This window comes from Pygocentrus nattereri, chromosome 3 (genome assembly GCF_015220715.1).
Source record: "Pygocentrus nattereri isolate fPygNat1 chromosome 3, fPygNat1.pri, whole genome shotgun sequence".
NCBI lineage: Eukaryota > Metazoa > Chordata > Actinopteri > Characiformes > Serrasalmidae > Pygocentrus > Pygocentrus nattereri.
Genome location: NC_051213.1, coordinates 42,991,823 through 43,011,867, shown reverse-complemented (window position 1 = coordinate 43,011,867; position 20,045 = coordinate 42,991,823). Strand labels below are relative to the sequence as shown.

Below are 20,045 nucleotides of genomic sequence, written 5' to 3'. Positions count from 1 at the left end.
TGCGGTTAATGGTTATCTGGTTATATACTTCAACGAAAACCTGACTTCAAACAAAACTGTGTCTCAGGAATTAGGCCACATGTTCATAAGCATTTCATGCGCTAACTTTATTGGCGTTAGCTTTAAATGATATTAAATGCTTCCTATCACCACCACTGTGATGAATTCTGAGCTTTTCACACCAAACCACACCGAATGACTTTGCTTTCAAGGAAAAATTGTTGGAATTCCCCCTTTGAAGTATTTATTTATTTATTACAAGAAATCAGTTAACTGTAGTATGTAAGCCCATTTCTGCCACTAAGTCATAATAATAAGGTTTTCTATAACTATGACTTAATATCTCACTATTATTACACAGCATCTCATAATAATGATTCTCTCTCATAATTATGACTTACCTTCTTAATATAAGAACATTTATATTAATAATATTAACTTATATTAATGTCATTATAATGCCACGCCATGCCATTATTATTAGTTATGACATGATAATGAATCATAACTATGAATCTTATTATCATCCCATAATAATGAGATTCAATCTCATAAATATGCATTAATATCTCATAAGTATAATTTAGCATTATTAGAATCCCATAATAACGCCCTAATATGTCATGATAATAAAACAAAATCTCATAATTACGATTTTATATTTCATAATTATCACTTAGTATCTCATAGTTATGAGTTATGAAATTTAGTTGCTAAATTTCCTTCGGGATCAATAAAGTATCTATCCATCATCTAGCTGTCTAAGTATCAATGAGAATTTTCTAATGACTCTCATAACAGACAATTTTCTCATTATTATGAGATAATTATTAATTATGACGAGATTACATCAAAATTATGAGAACATTCTCATAATTATGACAGTAAATATTATGAGACAGTAAATCAGGATAATGAGAAACTTTCCTTATTTTGAGACATTACGTTATTACTATAAGACTGCAAGTCATAATTGATACATTAAGTCATAATTATGAGATATTAAGTCATAATTATGAGATATTAAGTCATATTTATGAAAAACTCATTATTGTGACTAACTGACTATATATTTCTTCTCCATTGACGGAAACACGGGCGTCCAGACTGTAGCTCTACTGTCCAGACTGTAAATGACCCTGTATGGTCAACATTCAGCGACCTGCTCCACTGCTGTCTCGCACTTGCGGCCCACATCCGCGCATCCGGGGCTCGTGTGCGCGCCTTCGCCTCTTGCGTGCGTATGCGTGCGTGCGTGTGAGTGCGCGCGCGCGCGACTGGCAGTGGAGCGCGTGCGTTGCCGTCCGGCTCTCGTCACTGTCTCGAGCGTATGTGCCCGTAAATCAGCCGCAAACTCCTTTTTATTTTTTTTTAACCCCCACCCCGCCCCCCTCATCCCCCCCACCCCACCCCAGGACAGTGGGCGAAACCGTTAGCACGCGCTGAGAGCATCATCCGGGATCCTCCCACCGGTGACACGAGACTATTTATGCAGCCTGCAGCCTCTGCCGAGGAGACCGAGGAACCTGGACGCGCGCGGCTCGCCAAACCTGAAGCCCTCTCCTGCGGAGGTAAGACCCCCTTCAGCCCCTCAGACACGCAGCATTTTTGCAGCTCCGTTGGCGCTCCACGCACGAGCACGCGCGCTGTGGCCTAAATCGCACGTCCCCAAAAGGTGGACGGTGGATTTCTCTTGGCGCGTGACATGGGCGATGTAGGGCACCGTTCTGATACCCCCCCCCCCATCCTTCTCCTCCTCCTCCTCCTCCTCCTGCCCGTCGCCTTGCATCGCTTTTTATGCACGCCAAAGTTGCAGGCGCTCGTGCACGGTGCTCCCACTGCAACGTGATGCGATAGAGGCACTTGGGGGGCGAGGACGTCAGGTGCATCTCAGTACAAGTCTGATCTGGAGGCTGGGGCTACAGCATTGGCATCAAACTTTTGCTCATGCATTTAAAGGGGATTTCCACCCATTTTTCAAAAATTCGGCCAAATTCAGTTGCGTGAGCAAAAGCCATTCAGAAGAGTTTGATGTGAAATGACTCATTAAAGAGAAGTTTCCTTCACAGTGGTGGTGAATGGAGCCAGGTTTCATGATGTCCACAACACAAATATATCCATTTGATTTACTATCCAAAACCACCAGTGAACTGTTCTGATTTTTTATGCCAATGATGGTAAAAGTCATAAATCTGTTAAAATACGAAATAAAGTTTTCTTTGGAACCGTTTTCGCCTTAAAAATGTAAAGCTACGTGTAACCCTCCGCCACAAAAACATTAAAATACAATTTAAGCCAAAACTTGACCAGAACTATCATAAAGCAACGTGTCAGACGTCAGGCAGCATATAACTCATTTCATATAATAACTTCATGGCTTTTAGAGGTGGACGTCTGGTTCCTATCACCACCACTGACCAGATCTGACTTGATACGTTTCTCTAGATGAATGACTCTGTTTACATCTTAGCCCTTTAATTATGAATTTTTGAAAAATCGGTGGAGTTCCCCTTTAACTTAGGTGTGCATTGCTTGGCTTGTGGTTACAGCAAAGCATTATGTTAGCTAGCTGGAGAGTTGATGCTTTTGTACAGTGAAACTGTTGGAGTGAGCACTTTATACAGGTAAACATGAGGTCTACTAACGTTTTCACTGACATGTAGCTGAAATATGATCATAGAGGCCATTAGTAATTTTTGAGAACTACAAGCACCAAAACTACTTACAGCATGCCAACATTACATTATGTAACTGTTATTGAAAGACTACAAAAGCTTTTATCACGCATATGTTTGTGTCTGTGTGTAACTGCCTGACTCAGGGGTTACGTAGCACACCAGACAGACACGTGTACGCGTGTATACATACACAGCCCGTCCAGCCAAGCGTCCCGCTGTCATCATTAAACACACAGTCTTACCAGCGGCGAATCTCATAAGCAAACAAAGCTCTGTCGCTCCGTCTCCCTCACATACAAGCCATCCACACCCCGAAACTACAAAGGCCTGTCTGGCGCTGTAACAATACAGACAGAATGAATAAAGAAGCTAAACAAGTCTCTTCATACATGACCCTTCATTTATGTATGTACAGATTATCCAGTCAAAACGGCCACTAAGGGCAGTTTATTCATTTTTCAGAGTCAACAACTAAATATAATAATATTTTTTCCATATTTACTGTGTCTTTAAAACAGCTTCCATTCTCAGTTTCTCAAAGAAATCTGCAGGGATATTTTTACACACTCCAGTTTTCTGCTTCTTACGCTCGGCATAATCTCACACATATTCAGTGAGCCTGAGGTCTGGATGCTGGGGTGGTCAGCCTGTTGTTCTGAGAACACCAGGAAGTATTTCATAAAGCAGGATTTCCCAGTAAGCTGGATAACTTGAATTAAAAGTTGAGGATTGTCAAAATAACGTCCCTTAGCTCTTCTCCTATTAGACAGGCTCGTTTTTGGGCCTAACTGAGAAACTGACAGCTACGCATTCTTTCAGACTCATAGCATTGAGTTGTCTTCTCATAGTGGAAGGATGGGCAGAAACACCTGTGGATTTTTTCAGATCTGAAGCAAGAGTGGAGCTTGATGTCCTCCTCTCTCTCAAAGATGAAAGTACTGTTTATCTGGCAGAGACAGTTTTGGTGGTCTACGAGGGCTTGCATCATTGTTAGGAGTCATTTTCTTTGTATCTTTTCATATTTTTCTGGTTTTCCTCATGCAAGTGGATCGATTATCTTCTCCTCAGAAATATCCCTTTGCCATACACATAAAAAGGTAAATAATAAGAATGAAAGAAGGGTCTCATGGAGATGGAGAAACTCAAAAAGATCATAAACTTTAAGAAATGCATTGCTTGCCTGTCAAACCAAAACCTCATTTTAAAATTTTTGTTTTTGTACCTCATTTGAAAAAAGCCAGCAGCCCCTTTACGTTGTGCAACAAACAGGCCAATAGAAATGCTTAAAATTTGCTTTCGTTTCCGTTTATATTTTTATAGACTTGTTAACACACTATGAGGCTGCATGTTGTTTTGGTGACCTGTTCTACATTTTCTTTCGAGAGAAGAAGAGATAAAAAAAAAAGAGAGAGAAAGCAGCGTGAAAAACACAGGGCAGGCCCGCCCATGTGAGTAACCCCTCTGAATGTGGTCAGGAGACTGTTAAAATGGGGCAGTGGGCTGGAAATGCCAGTTCCAAAATCTGCCAACAACCCCCCTACACCCCTGCCCTGCTGCACTCACCCCCGAATATGCCTGGAATCCCGCGCCCTCTCTTTGAAAAGAGTAAACAACCAGGGTCAAAGAAAAACAGGGCGGGACGGGCGGCCACAATGTGTTGAGCGTCAGCATGCCAAGCGCACTTTCGAGCGTGGTGAAAAAGACATAAACATGGGCGGCCCGGATTACGGGTCAAACCCGAGGGATTTGGGGCCGACAGGGCGGGACAATGAGCATGCTCAGTTACCGGGGTGCCTTGCTCCATCAAAACGGATTATAATTAGCTTTTTGTCGGGGAACTGTAATGGTGCTAATGCTGGCATTGTAATGCACAGCAACACAGTAGGCCCTAGCAAAAAGGCTTTGGAGGACTGTATTTAGTGCTGGGGGAATGTATGAAGTTTCAAACACTGAATCACCGAAGTTTCAAAACATACATACAGTCCAGAAATGGATAGCAAGCTGCAAAAACAGCCGATTTATAATTCACTGTTTCTGAGATGTCATCGCAACCAATACTTTTACATATACACGTTCAGATTACACAACAGTTAAGCTCCACCCATTCATGCTGAAGTTATAAGAGGTGTTCCAACCCGGACCGCTTTGTGAAGGAGGCACAATATAGGGCAGCCAACTGGAACCAGCCAACAAAAACAGAATCTCAAAATAACTGCATTAAAATAAGGATCATCACTACCAAAACACACTTTCTACAGTGTTCTGTGTGAAAAATGTGATTTTATGTGTGTACAACTGTTCAAATCTGCGTTTGCGGCTAACGTTTTTTTGAGTTCTGCTCAAAAGGAGTTAAAATTGTCACTACTGAAACAGTTGCTACTGAAACATTAGGTAAAGTTTCGGTAGTGTTTTGATTGTTTTCCTAGTGACAAAATTGCATGTTCAGTCATTTATTTGAATAAAATAACATAATTAAGGTACGGGGTCATTCAAAGCAAAAGTGCAAAGAGCTCCACGTACAGTCAGTGGATCCTCTGCAGATGTAACATCTTATGCTCATGCTGCTACGTAAAATCTCATCTCAAAACAGCCGAATATTTATCACTTGTTGTTCTCCTTCAGCACTGGTCCAGCATAGTCTGCTAAATGCATATTTATATTACTGCTATTGACATTTCTATAAATGATACTTCAGGCCTGGCGTACTTCTGTGATAAACAAATTCACATTACTAGCTAAAACTTTTTTTTTTTTCTGGTTTAATGTTTATAATGCTGTGTAAACGACCCTTTGGTGTACTTTTAAACATACAGTTTAAGATTTAGCAGCATCTAGTGGTAAGGTTGGAGATTGCAACCAACTAAATACCCCTCCCTTTCCAAGCAGCCAGTAGAAGAACCATATTTTCGCTTCTTTGACAGTGACGATTCACCCTCCCTTGCTTTTTCTTGTGCTAAACAATAAGTATGATCCTCTATTGGTCAAGATATTGGTTCTTAAACTTTGCGCAATGCAAAATGGTCAGCCAGCACCATCAGCAACCACTGGTTCTAGTTCTTTCTACGTCTTGTAGCTGGTGCTATAACGCCACCAAATTCAACCACTCAGATTGCTGATGCTTGACCAGATATATGCTCCGTGATCCATTAGTTAAAATCAAACGCATGTCTTCTCTAATATTTTATGGCTCGTCTATTGTTTTTAACAGTAGCTTGTGCTCAAAGTCTAAAGAGTCAGTCATTAAAATAGTTGCTATGCTAAATGTACGGTGCCATCGTGCCTCTAGAGGAGAAGTAATGTCAGCTCTACTGATGAATTCTGTCGTTAGATCACAGAGCACATTTCCACCAGCAATGAACTGAACAGGGTTCGGTTTGAAGTGGACTGAGACTGGTGGTAACGGGTAAAGCCATTTGTTACAGACCCGAAGCCCGCAACTGTGCTGTCTCAGACAGATGACATTTAAGTAGCCCACTATTGAGATGTTTTTATTTGTATGTCTGTTAATATTTATATGGGCTATACTGTGAAAACATCATTTTTAGATTTTTAATAATGAAGTTAATCATTTTTCCACCTATGTTTTTATGACAGTCACGTTACCAGCCCGAATGACTGCGCCCCTCTGAGCACAGGCCTGCGGACCACTAGAGGGTGCTTCACAGCCCACAAGTTGAGAAACCCTGCTGTACCAGAGTTTGGTTACAGATATGGAGGGCTCATTCTAAGCTAATGAAAGTGCCATCAAGTTGTTTCAGACTCTTGGCAGCCATATGGATGGTGTTCCTTCAGAATGTCGTTGGCTTCTGAATGGCTGGTTCATGATTCCCCTGATTATGTCTATCCTTATTATACCTGATTGTCCTCTTCCTCTTTTTTCCAGGGCTTCCAGTGAAAGGTTAGGGTTAATTTGGTCTAAGATTCATTTGTGTACCTTGTTGTCCAAGGTACTCTCAAAAGTCTTCCCCAACACCTGTTCAAAGGCTGTTTTGTCTCCCTTGTCTGTTGCCCAGCTTTCATTGCATCAATACCACCCCGTACTAACTGTACCTAGTGGATTTAGCCTATCTTTACTGTGTACTATTTTTTGTTTACATCAACGTCACTGTAAAACACTTCATCTCGGTAAGAATATGTTATATGAGCCAGATTCCTATGACATATGAGGTCTGCTGTTTACTTACTATGTAGAGCATGTAAAATCTAAAGAAACCAATTTGAGCTTCAGAAACATGTTTTTTCAGGTTCTTCCATGTAAATGTCTTCTGTGAATTTGCAGCAGGTCAGCGCTAACGCCACCTGCTTCATCTGCATTTTATGCCAGTGCAACAGATCACAGACTACTGTTTTGTCAATGCAAAAGCTCGGGCAAAAAAGATACAATAATAGAACATCTTATTCTAAGAATAGTATCTTCCACTGGTGCCTGTGACACAATTTTGCCATGGCCTGTTGAGAGTTGAAAAGAAACTGACTGTGAGGCTTAAGAACCGAGTATCAGCTTTAATATTTGAGGATATTTAGGAATTAGATAAATTAATGTAATGAATTAAAGTCATTTACAATCTACACTACCAGACAGGAATAGTAGAGGAGAGACAGTAATGTAATTATTCCCACTACTTTTTGCAGATTGAGCATTCAACCGTCTCTAAAGATTAAGGGGGCTTTGGTCACACTTTATTTTGATGGTACCCTGTAGTTGATCTACAGACAACAGAGAACAGGGGAAAAGTAGGTAAAATGCAAACAAAAACAGAAAAAAGTGATTTATAAAATGTATTTTATTAGTGTATTTATAGTTCATTATAATTATTATAATTAACTGACAGTACATGATTGAGGTGTCCTTGAGCAAGACACCTAACCCCCTACTGCTCACCGGGCGCTGTGGATAGGGCTGCCCACCACTCCGGGCAAGTGTGCTCACTGCCCCCTAGTGTGTGTGTGCGCTCACTAGTGTGTATGTGGTGTTTCACTTCACAGATGGGTTGAATGCGGAGGTGAAATTTCCCCGTTGTGGGACTAATAAGTGTCACTTAATATTGAACTGAGAACAGCACAAATAAGAGACATTTGATATTTTACCTTATCAACTTTATTGATTTTTGTAAATATTTGCTGATTCCAAATTTGAGGCCACATTTCAAAAAAAGATGTCAACAGCCAAAGCTAAGTTCTGTGCCTGGAACCTTTTTGGTGTGACCACAATGTGTAAATTCAACAATTTTGTATCCCATGTGTGTTGGTTAGAAACAGTAAATTCCATCTCTATATTAAATACAGTGGAGGAAATAATTATTTGATCTCTCGCTGATTTTGTAAGTTTGCCCACTGACAAAGAAATGAACAGTCTGTAACTTTTAATGGTAGGTTTATTTTAACAGTGAGAGATAAAATATCAAAAAGAAAATCCAGAAAATCACATTATAGAAAATATATAAATTGATTTGCATTTCATGAAATAAGTATTTGATCCCCTAACAAAACAAGACAGTATTTGCTGGCAAAACCTTGTTGGCAAGCACAGAGGTCAGATGTTTCGTGTAGTTGATGACCAGGTTTGCCCACATATCAGGAGGAATTTTGGTCCACTCCTCTTTGTAGATCATCCCTAATTCCTTAAGATTTTGAGGCTGATGCTTGGCAACTCGAAGCTTCAGCTCCCTCCACAGGTTTTCTATGGGATTAAGGTCCGGAGACTGACTAGGCCACTCCATGAGCTTAATGTGCTTCTTCTTGAGCCATTACTTTGTTGCCTTGGCTTTATGTTTTGGGTCATTGTCATGCTGGAACACCCATCCACGACCCATTTTCAATGTCCTGGTGGAGGGAAGGAGGTTTTCACTCAGGATTTTATGGCACATGGCCCTGTCCATCTTCCTGTCGATGTGGTGAAGTTGTCCTGTGCCCTTAGCAAAGAAACACACCCAAAGCATAATGTTTCCACCTCCATGCTTGATGGTGGGGATGGTGTACTTGGGGTCATAGTCAGCATTTCTCTTCCTCCAAACACGGCGAGTTGAGTTGATGCTTCAGACGGGCTTGCACATGTGCCTTCTTGAGCAGAGGGACCTTACGGGCACTGCAGGATTTTAATAAATTACGGTGTAGTGTGTTACCAATGGTTTTCTTGGTGACTGTGGTCCCAGCTGCCTTGAGATCATTAACAAGCTCCTCCCGTGTAGTTGTAGGCTGATTTCTCAGCTCTCTCATGATCATTGATCATTGATCTTGCATGGAGCCCCAGACCAAGGTCGACTGATGGTCATTTTGTGTTTCTTCCATTTTCGAACAGTTGCACCAACAGTTGTCTCCTTCTCACCCAGCTTCTTGCTTATGATTTTGTAGCCCATTCCAGCCTTGTGCAGGTCTACAATCTTGTCCCTGACATCTTTAGACAGCTCTTTGGTCTTGCCCATGGTGGAAAAGTTGGAGTCTGATTGATTGATTGATTCTGTGGACAGGTGTCTTTTATTCAGGTGCCAAGTTGAGACAGGTGTCTTTAATGCGGGTGACAAGTTGAAATTAGGAATATCTAATCAGTCTGTTAGAGCCAGAACTCTTAATGATTGGTAGGGGATCAAATACTTATTTCACTCAATGAAATGCAAATCAATTTTTATATTTTCTATAATGTGATTTTCTGGATTTTCTTTTCAATATTTTCTCTCTCACTGTTAAAATAAACCTACCATTAAAAGTTAGAGACTGTTCATTTCTTTGTCAGTGGGCAAACTTACAAAATCAGCAAGGGCTCAAATAATAATTTCTTTCACTGTAAGTATGCATATGGTCAAAAACAACTGAGCAGTGGAGTGGCCAGTAGCCTAGTGGTAGGCGAGGAGAACTATCAACCGGAAGTTTGCGAGTTCAAATCCCACAACTGTCTAGGTACACCTGGTTAGGCCATTGGCCAAGGTATTTAACCCCCCCACTAACCCAGGCAGCGCTGCCAGATTGGGCATAGTTAGGCAGCAAAATGACCAATTTCCCTTGTACGACCAATAAAGTGCATAACATAGACAAGCTTTTTCACCCTTGAATTACGAGACTAGTCTTGGTGTCATGTGTACACCACTTTTTGTTGACCACTGCATGCTATACACATACACTATACTGCCAAAAGTATTCACTGACCTATCCAAATCATTAAATTAAGGTGTTCCATTCACTTCCATAGCCACTGGTGTATAAAACCAAGCATCTACGCATGCAGATTGCTTTTACAAACATTTATGAAAGAATGGGTCGCTCTCAGGAGCTCATTGAATTCCAGCATGGTACCATGATAGGATGCCACCTGTGCAACAAGTCCAGTCGTAAAATGTCCTCACTAAATATTCCACAGTCAACAATTATAACAAAGAGGAAGTGACTGGGAATGGCAGTAACTCAGCCATGAAGTGGTAAGCCACATAAAATGACAGAGCAGGGTCAGCAGATGCTGAGGCGCATAGTGCGCAGAGGTCGCCAACTTTCTGCAGTCAATCGCTACAGACCTCCAAACTTCATGTGGCCTTCAGATTAGCTCAAGAACAGTGCATAGAGAGCTTCATGGAATGGGTTTCCATGACCAAGCGTGAAATGTAAAGTTTGGTGGAGGGGGGATTATGGTGTGGGATTGTTTTTCAGGAGTTGGGCTTAGACCCTTAGTTCCAGTGAAAGGAACACTTAATGCTTCAGCAGACCGAGAGATTTCATGCTCCCAAATTTGTGGGAACAGTTCGGAGATGGCCCCTTCCTGTTCCAACATGACTGCGCACCAATGCATAAAGCAAGGTCCATAAAGACATGGATGAGGAAGTTTGGTGTGGAAGAACTTGACTGGCCTGCACAGAGTCCTGACCTCAACCCAATAGAACCCCTTTGGACTGAATTAGAGTGAAGACTGCGAGGCCTTCTCATCCAACATCAGTCTGACCTCACAAATGCACTTCTGGAGGAATGGTAAAAAATTCCCATAAACACACTCCTAAACCTTGTGGAAAGCCTTCCCAGAAGGGTTGAAGCTGTTATAGCTGCAAAAGGTGGGCCAACATCATATTAAACCCTATGGATTAAGAATGGGATGTCACTCAATTTCATATGCGTATGAAGGCAGACAAGCGAATACTTCTGGGAATATAATGTATATACACATACAAGCAGACTTCAGAATTAAGTTTGAATTGAATTATAATAGATAAAACTGTAATAGAGATCTTGTTTTTACAGTGCCAGCTCTGGCTGTCACCATGCCTCTTCTGGATGAAAGCTCTCTGCCCAGAGACTGCCCTCCAACTGTGCCAGTCGTCATCATTGGTGAGTTCTATCAATATGTTACACAAATAAACCCATACCAGCCTTAACATAAAGCTTTTTCCTCAACCTTGGATTCAGGAATGACCGAGAATGACTGTGCATCCTCAGGTAATGGTCCCTCAGGTATCTGCCTGTCGTATCTCCTAAGCGGGTACACACCCTATTTAGATCCAGCAGCCGTACATCCAAACCCCATCCTTTACCACAAGTTACAGGAGGCCAAGCATTTGTCCATCACTGAGCAGGTAAGTTAATCATTAACAGACGTTCTATCTGTCATAAATTTACCAATTGGTATCAACAGGGATACTACAACGTGTGGAAGCTTAAGAGATGTAGTTGGAATGTGTTGCGTGTTTGTATTGGGTGTGCAGAACCTGGAGTACCTGTGTGAGGGTTTAGAGGGCCGTTCAGGGAACCCAGTGGCAGTACTCTTCGATACGCTTCTTCACCCAAATGCAGACTTGGGCTTTGAGTTCCCACCAGTGTTGCAGTGGAGGCTGGAGAAGCAGCATCACATCCCACACCTGGTCCTGGGCAAAGCCACACCAGGTGGCGCCTGGCATGTAAGTAGATTTGTTGGTCATTCAGAAAACTCTTAACAGTCCAAGCTTGTTGTGCCAGCATCAATGACAAGAGTTCTAAGAGTCATATCTGTCTGATTTGCCCCAAAATATTTCCTACTCGTACTTACAGTTGTAACTTTTGTGGTTGTTGAGATCAGAATTTAAGCAGTTGATCCAGGAATAGCTGGGTTACATTCACACTTTTACTTTCTTTCTCCCTTTTTGATTAAGGCAATGGAAGGATCTATGCTGACCATTAGTTTGGGCACTTGGATGGAGCTTCCAGGGGTCAACTACAGGGACATTACTCCTGGCAAGAGGAGGTATGCACTTAGACAAAAACAACAAATTTAAGCTGTTGGAGTGATATGTTGGGGATATGGTGATGTACACTATATTGCCAAAAGTATTCGCTTGTCTACCTTCACATGCATATGAACTTGAGTGAGATCCCATTCTTAATCCATAGGGTTTAATATGATGTCGGCCCACCCTTTGCAGCTATAACAGCTTCAGCTTGTCTGGGAAGCCTTTCCACAAGCTTTTGGAGTGTGTTTATGGGAATTTGGACCATTCTTCCAGAAGTGCATTTATGAGGTCAGACACTGATGTTGGACAAGAAGGCCTGGCTCACAGTCTCCGCTCTAATTCATCCCAAAGGTGTTCTATCGGGTTGAGGTCAGGACTCTGTGCAGGCCAAGTTTTTCCACACTGAACTCACTCATCCATGTCTTTATGGGCCTTGCTTTGTGCACTGGTGTGCAGTCATGTTGGAACAGAAAGGAGCCATCTCCAAACTGTTCCCACAATGTTGGGAGCATAAAATTGTCCAAAATCTCGGTCTGCTGAAGCATTAAGTGTTCCTTTCACTGGAACTAAGGGGCCGAGCCCAACTTCTGAAAAACAACCCCACATCATAATCCTCCTTCACCAAACTTTACACTTGGCACAATGCAGTCAGACAAGGACTGTTCTCCTGGCAGCCGCCAGACCCAGACAGTGATGGCGTGCTTTACACCACTGCATTCAACATTTTGCATTGCGCTTGGTGATGTAAGGCTTGGATGCAGCTGCTTGGTGATGGAAACCCATTCCATGATGCTCTCTACGCTGTCCTTGAGCTAATCTGAAGGCCACGTGAAGATTGAAGTTTTGGTAGCGATTGACTCTGCAGAAAGTTGGCAACCTCTGCGCATCAGTATCCACTGACCACCACTGTCATTTTAAGTGTCATTTCAACTGACAGTTGACTGTGGAATATTTAGTGAGGACATTTTACGACTGGACATGTTGCACAGATGGCATCCTATCACAGTACCACACTGGAATTCACTGAGCTCCTGAGAGCGACCCATTCTTTCACAAATATTTGTGGAAACAGTCTGCATGCCTAGGTGCTTGGTTTGTAGCCATGGAAGTGATTGGAATACCCAAATTCAATGACTTGGATGGGTGAGTAAATACTTTTGGCAATATAGTGTATTTTCCATGAACAGAAATAGTAAATGTGATCAAAGTTTAGAGTGACAGTACTCAGAAGAACTTGTCAATGTGGTATTTCCTGTAGGAGCATGACCAATGACCGGGCCACTCCTGAGGAGATCTCTTCCTATTATCAGAATTATGTAAAGCTCATGGGTCTCCAGAAGAACTTTGTAGACAACACCTATATCACCTCAATTCAGAAACTCCACCGTGGTCAAGACAGCAACCTTGTGAAAGAGAATGGAACAGAAAATGGCAGCAAGAATGGTCAGGTCAATGGAACAGAAAACGGGTTTGACGGAATAGAAGACGGCCACAATGGAAGGGAAAATGGGTTCAGTAATGGCTTCGAGAATGGCACAGAAAATGGTAGTGGACGAGGTAACACAGGAGAAGAGGAGAAAAAGAGGAAGAGAGGAATTGAGAGTGTGAGAGAGAATGGGATACCTCAGGGGCTTTCCCAGGGACTGTGGGAGGTCAGGGGCTACCAGCAGCTCCAGGATGATGCCCATATCCCTTTCTGTCTGTTTGCTGAGAACATTGTCTTAGCGACAGGGGCGTATGACTCGCCAGCTCGTCTGGGTGTGGAAGGTGAGGATCTTCCTTATGTGTTCCACAGTGTGCGTGACCTTGGAGTAGCAGTCAACCGCCATGGCAACTTGGGCACTACCTCTGACCCAGTGTTGGTGGTGGGGGCAGGCCTTAGTGCCGCTGACGCAGTGCTGTGTGCCTACAACCACAGCATCTCAGTGCTGCATGCTTTTCGAAAGCGAGCTGATGACTCCAGCCTCATCTTCAAACAGCTACCAAAGACGCTGTACCCAGAGTATCATAAGGTCTACCACATGATGTGTTCTCAGACCCACTCAGCACCCCACATTGCCAACTGTGGCGTCAATCCTGCAGTCCCTAGTGCTTCCTCAGCACTGTTCCCAGACTACACCAGCTTTCCTGAGCACTGCGTACTTTCTTTCCAGCCTGACATGCGCTGCATATTGAGGGGACCCAATGGCATACTGAGAGCCTTCAAAGTCTCGATGGTGTTGGTTCTGATTGGAACCTATCCAAACCTGTTCTTCTTAAAGGAGCAAGGTCAGTACTTGGGCTTGGACCCCACCAGGCCCATCTCCTGCAGGCAGAACCCTGTGGACATAAACCCTTACACATTTGAGTGTAATGCTGAGCCAGGACTGTTTGCCATGGGTCCTCTGGTAGGGGACAATTTTGTGCGCTTCCTGAAGGGAGGTGCTCTGGGAATTGCCAGCTGCCTGCTAAAGAGACTAAAACAAATGAAGAAGAAAGGGGAATTGATTGCTGACAAAGGAGGGTGTGGAAGAGTTGGGCGAGGTGATAGAGGAGGAGGAGGATTTGTCTGAGAAAATTCTGCAGAATGGAATGGGCAAATTATTTTTACATGTATGCAGTGGATACATATATTTTTTAATGCTTCAGCTTTCTTATTTTTAAAAGTATACAAAAGAGTAAAAGATACGAAAATGTAAACTGTCCTTTTCTACTGTCTTATAAAAATGACAGTGCAGGATACAGGAGTAATGTGCCAATATTTCATAATTTGTATTTCATCTACAAACGAGTAGATTGTTCAGGTTTTTTTTTCCTTTGTGATGCACATACTGTAAATTGCCTTATTTTTAAATCATGATGTACTTCTTTCTCTGACATGACTATGTAGACAGTGAAACTCCCGAACCATTCCATTTTTGCTGTGAATAAGTGCACTAAGCTGTGCAAAAGAGCAAAACTTACAAAGCACTAGTGATAAGATGACATGGCTGATGTACAAAGCTTTATGGCCAAATCCCTTGTCTTGTCTGGAGGTTGTAAGAAATTGCACAGAATTATTATTGTTACTTTTGACTAGGCTCAACTTGGAGAAGAATCGAGAACTAAAACAAAACGCACAATCAGGAGGGTCTGCATAGCGGACTTTTTCTGAAAGATACCAATACGCATTTAACAGCTAGCGCCCAACTCCAAAACGTTTTAAGCGTCTTCCTCTTCTTGGATCCCTGCTTTTAAAGAAGAGCCAACCCCAGTATAAAAGGGGACAACTGCAAAGGGCAGCATTTTGAATGAGCAGTGCACAGATCTTCTCCACTCGCACCCATTTGTCAGATTAGTGAGTTGTCTGTTTATTAAGTAAACCTACCTTGCACCTACACTCATTGGCCATTTGATCATTTTTTTAAGGCATCAGTGTTTTGTTGATAATGATCCACCACCTGATCAATTTCTACTGATATAGTAGATAGGGCTTGATGAATTTAGCTATAGCCAGTAATTGCGCTACACTACAGTACTGTCCAAAGTCAAAGACCACTCATTTTATTTCAGCATGGCCATTAGACACAAGTAGTTCATTTTCAGATTTTTCAGAGTAGATATAAGAGGAAAGTCAAACGAAAATAAGTGGAAAAAAAAGTGTTTCTAATGCTAGAGCTCAAAAAATTATTATAAGACACTAACAAAACTGTCACCATCAGGTAAACAGTACTTAAAGCTTAAAGGGGACAATTAAACTCCATTTAGTAGGTATACCTGATCGAATGGTCAATGAGTGTACAACAGGCATGTCAAACTGGGGACCTTCCAGGCCAAAGTGCTGCGGTGATCAGCGTTTACTCCAAATTCCATTCATAAAGGCCTTGCTAATTAGCTGATGAGCTGAATCAGGTGTGTTTAAAAGAGTCAGTGTGCTGAAGTCTGCAGTGCTTTGTCCTGCAAGGACTGGAGCCTGACACACAGATCACAAATCTTATGTACTTCTCTTTAAAGTAACTACTGCTAAGGCAACAGCAGAGAAAACAATAGATGTTCAATGAACTAAAGTGGATGAAGCAAATTGAAACCATGGTTGTCTACAGCCTTCCTTTGAGGTCCTTGCTTTTTATGAGTGTTAATAGAGATTTCTATGCAATGTGTAGGGAAGTGCGGGCCTTAACAGGAACATAGCCCCGAAGATCCTTATAATCCCCAATTGAATGTAAATCTTCTCCACTGGACATGATTGGCCACGTACCTTGCATGATGGCTCTTCCATGGAAGTGTTCCAGTGACTCTAGTTTGTGATGCCAATAATGTTTATGCCTTAGTAAATCCATTAACTCAAAACCTATTCACCTCAAGTTTCTTTGTTCGCCAAATTTAAAAAAGCTGTGAAAAAAATTCTGGAAGAATAACATTTTTGATTTGACTTAAATGTTAACTTGGAATTCTATCCTGTACTGTAAGTTATCTTACTTATGTCTGTACTAATAGTAGGTAAGGTATGTAGCACCTGAGAATTCATAGGTACAGTGGTATTCTTGCCAAAATAATAACCCATAAATAAAACACATTCTAGTAGACTTGTAAGAAAGTTATACAGTAACAGGTCCGTGAGTGAACCAAGGAAACAAGCATGATGCAGCTTCCCCGCCTGACGGCTCTTCTAAACTTGACTGCATTCTGACTTTGCAAGCTGGTGAATGTGACTGCTCGACCTTGTAAAATGAAAATGAGGTTTTAATACATGTTTTGTATACAGTATTTTTTATTATGCACAAATAAAACTTTTTAAAATACTCTGTTACATTGTTTGCCGTCAGTGAACCTTGTAAACACCATAAACTTTGAAGGTACAATAAATAGCTTTTCCATGAAATCCAGGATGATAGGCTTCCACCTGGTCATTTGAAAACAGGGCTAGCTTGGCCACTAAGAGACACGTTAAGTCTTTATTTTGTTATTTACTGCACTTTATAACATTTCATGAATGTTTAAAGTGGAAATCAGTTAAAATGTAAACAAAGTCATTCAGTGTGGTTTGATGGGAAACGCTCAATTATAGAGAAACATTTGAGTTAGAACAGTAAATACGTTCATGTCGGAGAGGTTCATACAGGGTGTTTTACGGCGAAAAAATGGCAAAAAAAAAAAGTGTTATGAATATGCTGCCTTATATCTGATGTTGCTTTGGTGAGTTTTTGGCTTAATTGGGAAAATAAATAAAACAAAAAAATAAACCAGCCCCAATGTAAACTTTTTTGTTTTTAAGTATTAACGCTATTTTACCATAATCAGCATTTCATATAAAAACTCAGAAGACGTGTAGGTTCACTGGTGGTTTTAGTAAATAAAACGGCTAATTTGCTTTGTAGACATTTGGAATTATGGTTTGGAACGTTTGGAATTAATGTGTATTATTTGATTCTAATGTGTTAGACCTGTACAACCGCAATTTTAAAAACATTAGTTGGAAGCTGTCAATGAAAATTAAGACATTTCAGATGATCAGAACAACAAATGCAGCTGTGGAAGATTCTAAAAGAACTGAGAGAGAAGGCAATATGATGAACCCAGAATTCATCACCTTTCAAATGTGGAGATCAAATCTAAAGGCAGCTAACTTGACAAAAATTAACGTAAACAATCACCACAGTACATTATCACTTATTCTTGTGATAATGTTCTATTCTATCACTTATTCTTCACCAAATTCTTGAAATAATAAATGCAACCTCTAAAAATACAATTTTGTAACTAGTCTGTACCTTTTAAACTCACATTATATTGAATATTAAAACACAAAAAAATGTTAATACAGCAAATGATTGTAAAAACAGGAACATAAGTGTATGTATTCGGTTGTTAGCAACTTTGATGTTTAAAAAAACTAATGTATATTGGCTTCTCTGACATCTCACAATACAACTAGAACCCAAAACAGACTGTATAAACTCAGGTTTGCAGGTGTTCTCTAGTTTTCTATTACACTAAGAAAATGTCAGGGAGGAACTACTGTATCCAACATATATCCAAGACATATAATGAGAAAATGAATGAGAAAAGATGATGAATTCTTTTTTAAACATAGTGAAGGCTGTAAAAGTAGTATTTGTAAAGTGTTACCAGGTAAAAATTAAAGACGCAGTTCATGATTTAGTGAGCCATGTGACCAGTAATGAGTGACTTCAAATAAAAAAGGCACTTATTCTACCTCCAAGTTTATAAGTGAACATCAACAGACAACATACTTCAGGCCTACTTTTGGAACATTGCAATAATCCAGAACAAGTGCGGGACGTATATTTGGCAAGCTGCTCAAAACTTACAAGAACAAGCAAAACCTGTCGAAAACTGTGGAATCTTCTTGAACGGGCAGATCATTAAGTATAACCAAGAGCCCAGGTCCATGAGTTACCCCTCATCTTCTTTTAGAAGGCTTTGGATTGTACCTATAAGACAAAAAGGGAAAGAGGTTTAGAGTTTAAAAAAAGCTCAAACCAAGCTCAGCAATCAAGCTGTAAACATTCCAGCTTCATGACAACGTTTCGTTACCAATGTGGAAATCTGAACTGATACGAACTATTAGCTGTAAATGTTAGGCATTGTTTAAAACTCATCAAACCAAACTTCCCTTCAATAAAACATGTCTGGGACACTTAAACCAACGGGGGGAGGAAGGATATACAAGAGGGAACGGACCGAGAGAGTGAGAGAGGGAAAGAGAGTGAGAGAAACAGAGAAAGTGTGACAGGAAGAAGAAAAACTGTGATCGAGAATGAGAAGAGAAAAAGAAAGCGCAAGAGAGAAAGAAAGCAAACGCAAGAGCAAAAGAGAAAAAAAGCTAAACAGATAGAGAAAAAAGGGGAGAGAGCGCATGAGGAGCAGAAGACAGCATAAGAGAGAAGAAGACAAGAAGAGAAAGAGCAAATAGGGCAGAGACAGAGAAAAAGAGAGCAAGTAGGGAAGAGGCAGAAAAAGAATGAAAAGCAAGACAAAAACAGATGGAGAGAAAAGAGGGAGAGTGTGAGGTAAGCAAGAGGGGAGAGAGTTAGAGAAAGAAAAAGAGAGGGAAAGTCACTTTGAATGCACTTTTGTCTGTCTCTCCATATGATGCTCTCTCGCTCTATGCTTGATTGGCTGAGCGTCCAGAGTTCAAACAGTCTGTAGAGGCTGATGGCCAGGCTGAGCCGTGTTTGTCTGTGTGAGGAGAAATGGCAGCACTTTAAAGCAGCTCTTGCACTTCAGCTGGATTCCGTCTCCAGGCAACAACTCTCACCCTTTAACAAACTCGCTCCCTCCATTCGCCCTGTTTAACGCTCTGCCTCTCTCTCCCAGCAGACGGCCTGTGACGCAAGACCTCAAAGACCTGGCCTTCGTGAAAACAGCATCATCATCACTGCCTTGCTCAAACAATACTTACATAACGCATGTTCAAAGTAGAAAAATGTGTGAGAAAACAAAAAACAAAACAAAAAAAAGATGGTGAGGTGAGTGAACTGCATGCATTGTGGTATAAGTCAACAACTGATTTACAATCGATTTTAATATTGAATAAAGCAACCAAAATAAGATCAATGGTCTAATTTCAAACACAAAAATCCAAGAGTTTGGTACTTTGCTTTTATTGTCTATAGTCAGATTTTCATGCAGCTGCTGAATTGAATTCAAGTGAAATAAATGCTCATTTCCGTCAAGTATAAGAAGAAAAAAAAAATAGCCAATTAAATTCTAGGATGTCATAAAACTGACCTAGTATCTTGGTATAGACTTGATCTCAAGTCTCATTAACTTAGTATCGAAGCACTAACTTATTTGGTCAAAATACTGACTTAGTATCTCAAAGTAAAGACTTATTTTCCCAAAATATTGACATAGTATCTAATCTGACCCATTGCAAACACTGAATTACTGAATTAAGAAAAGTCATTAAACGTCAGTAACGATTCTTCTCAAAATCTTTATTACTAGATACTAAAATTATTGTGCAAAGTAATTATTTTTGAGAAAATATAACAAATCAATCTTTTGACAGGATAAGCCTAATGTTTGAGGGACTATGTAGACATGGCAGATAAATAGATGTAAGTACATAATGATAACTGTACATAACTGTAACTGCAGAACTAAAGTGCACTTATACAGTAAGTGGAGCTGATAAAATGGACAATGCGTGTAAAAATAAGGAGGTAGACTTAATGAAGTGGCTGTTCGCTGTATAAAGAAT

At 40.9% G+C, this 20,045-nt stretch overlaps 2 protein-coding genes across 3 annotated transcripts in view; one reads left to right on the top strand and one right to left on the bottom strand.

The window, feature by feature from the left end:
• The first annotated feature begins 1,412 nt into the window (after window positions 1–1,412).
• Window positions 1,413–16,617, top strand: osgin2 (oxidative stress induced growth inhibitor family member 2). Of its 2 annotated transcripts, XM_017702034.2 has the most exons (6): window positions 1,413–1,571; window positions 10,896–10,982; window positions 11,091–11,227; window positions 11,357–11,548; window positions 11,780–11,871; window positions 13,116–16,617. In XM_017702034.2, the coding sequence occupies exons 1-6, from the start codon at window positions 1,490–1,492 to the stop codon at window positions 14,407–14,409; spliced, it is 1,884 nt and encodes a 627-aa protein (XP_017557523.1). In that variant the 5' UTR covers window positions 1,413–1,489; the 3' UTR covers window positions 14,410–16,617. The 2 variants fall into 2 exon arrangements, with proteins under 2 accessions (XP_017557523.1, XP_037393029.1); XM_037537132.1 differs by lacking the exons at window positions 1,413–1,571; window positions 10,896–10,982 and having other exon boundaries at window positions 11,145–11,227; window positions 11,322–11,548.
• The window catches only part of nbn (nibrin), a 31,504-nt gene continuing 28,027 nt past the window's right edge, over window positions 16,569–20,045 (bottom strand). Inside the window, exon 16 of the mRNA XM_017702033.2 lies at window positions 16,569–18,270. Coding sequence (XP_017557522.2) covers window positions 18,240–18,270 — 31 coding nt within the window. The 3' untranslated portion in view covers window positions 16,569–18,239. The remainder of the gene's footprint in view (window positions 18,271–20,045) is intronic.

Excerpts from the sequence above, each read along its gene's own strand:
- osgin2 (XM_017702034.2), top strand. The coding sequence starts at position 1,490 with ATGCAGCCTGCAGCCTCTGCCGAGGAGACCGAGGAACCTGGACGCGCG. Across the intron at positions 1,572-10,895 it reads TGAAGCCCTCTCCTGCGGAG|TGCCAGCTCTGGCTGTCACC; the intron begins GTAAGACCCCCT and ends TTGTTTTTACAG. Across the intron at positions 10,983-11,090 it reads TGTGCCAGTCGTCATCATTG|GTAATGGTCCCTCAGGTATC; the intron begins GTGAGTTCTATC and ends GTGCATCCTCAG.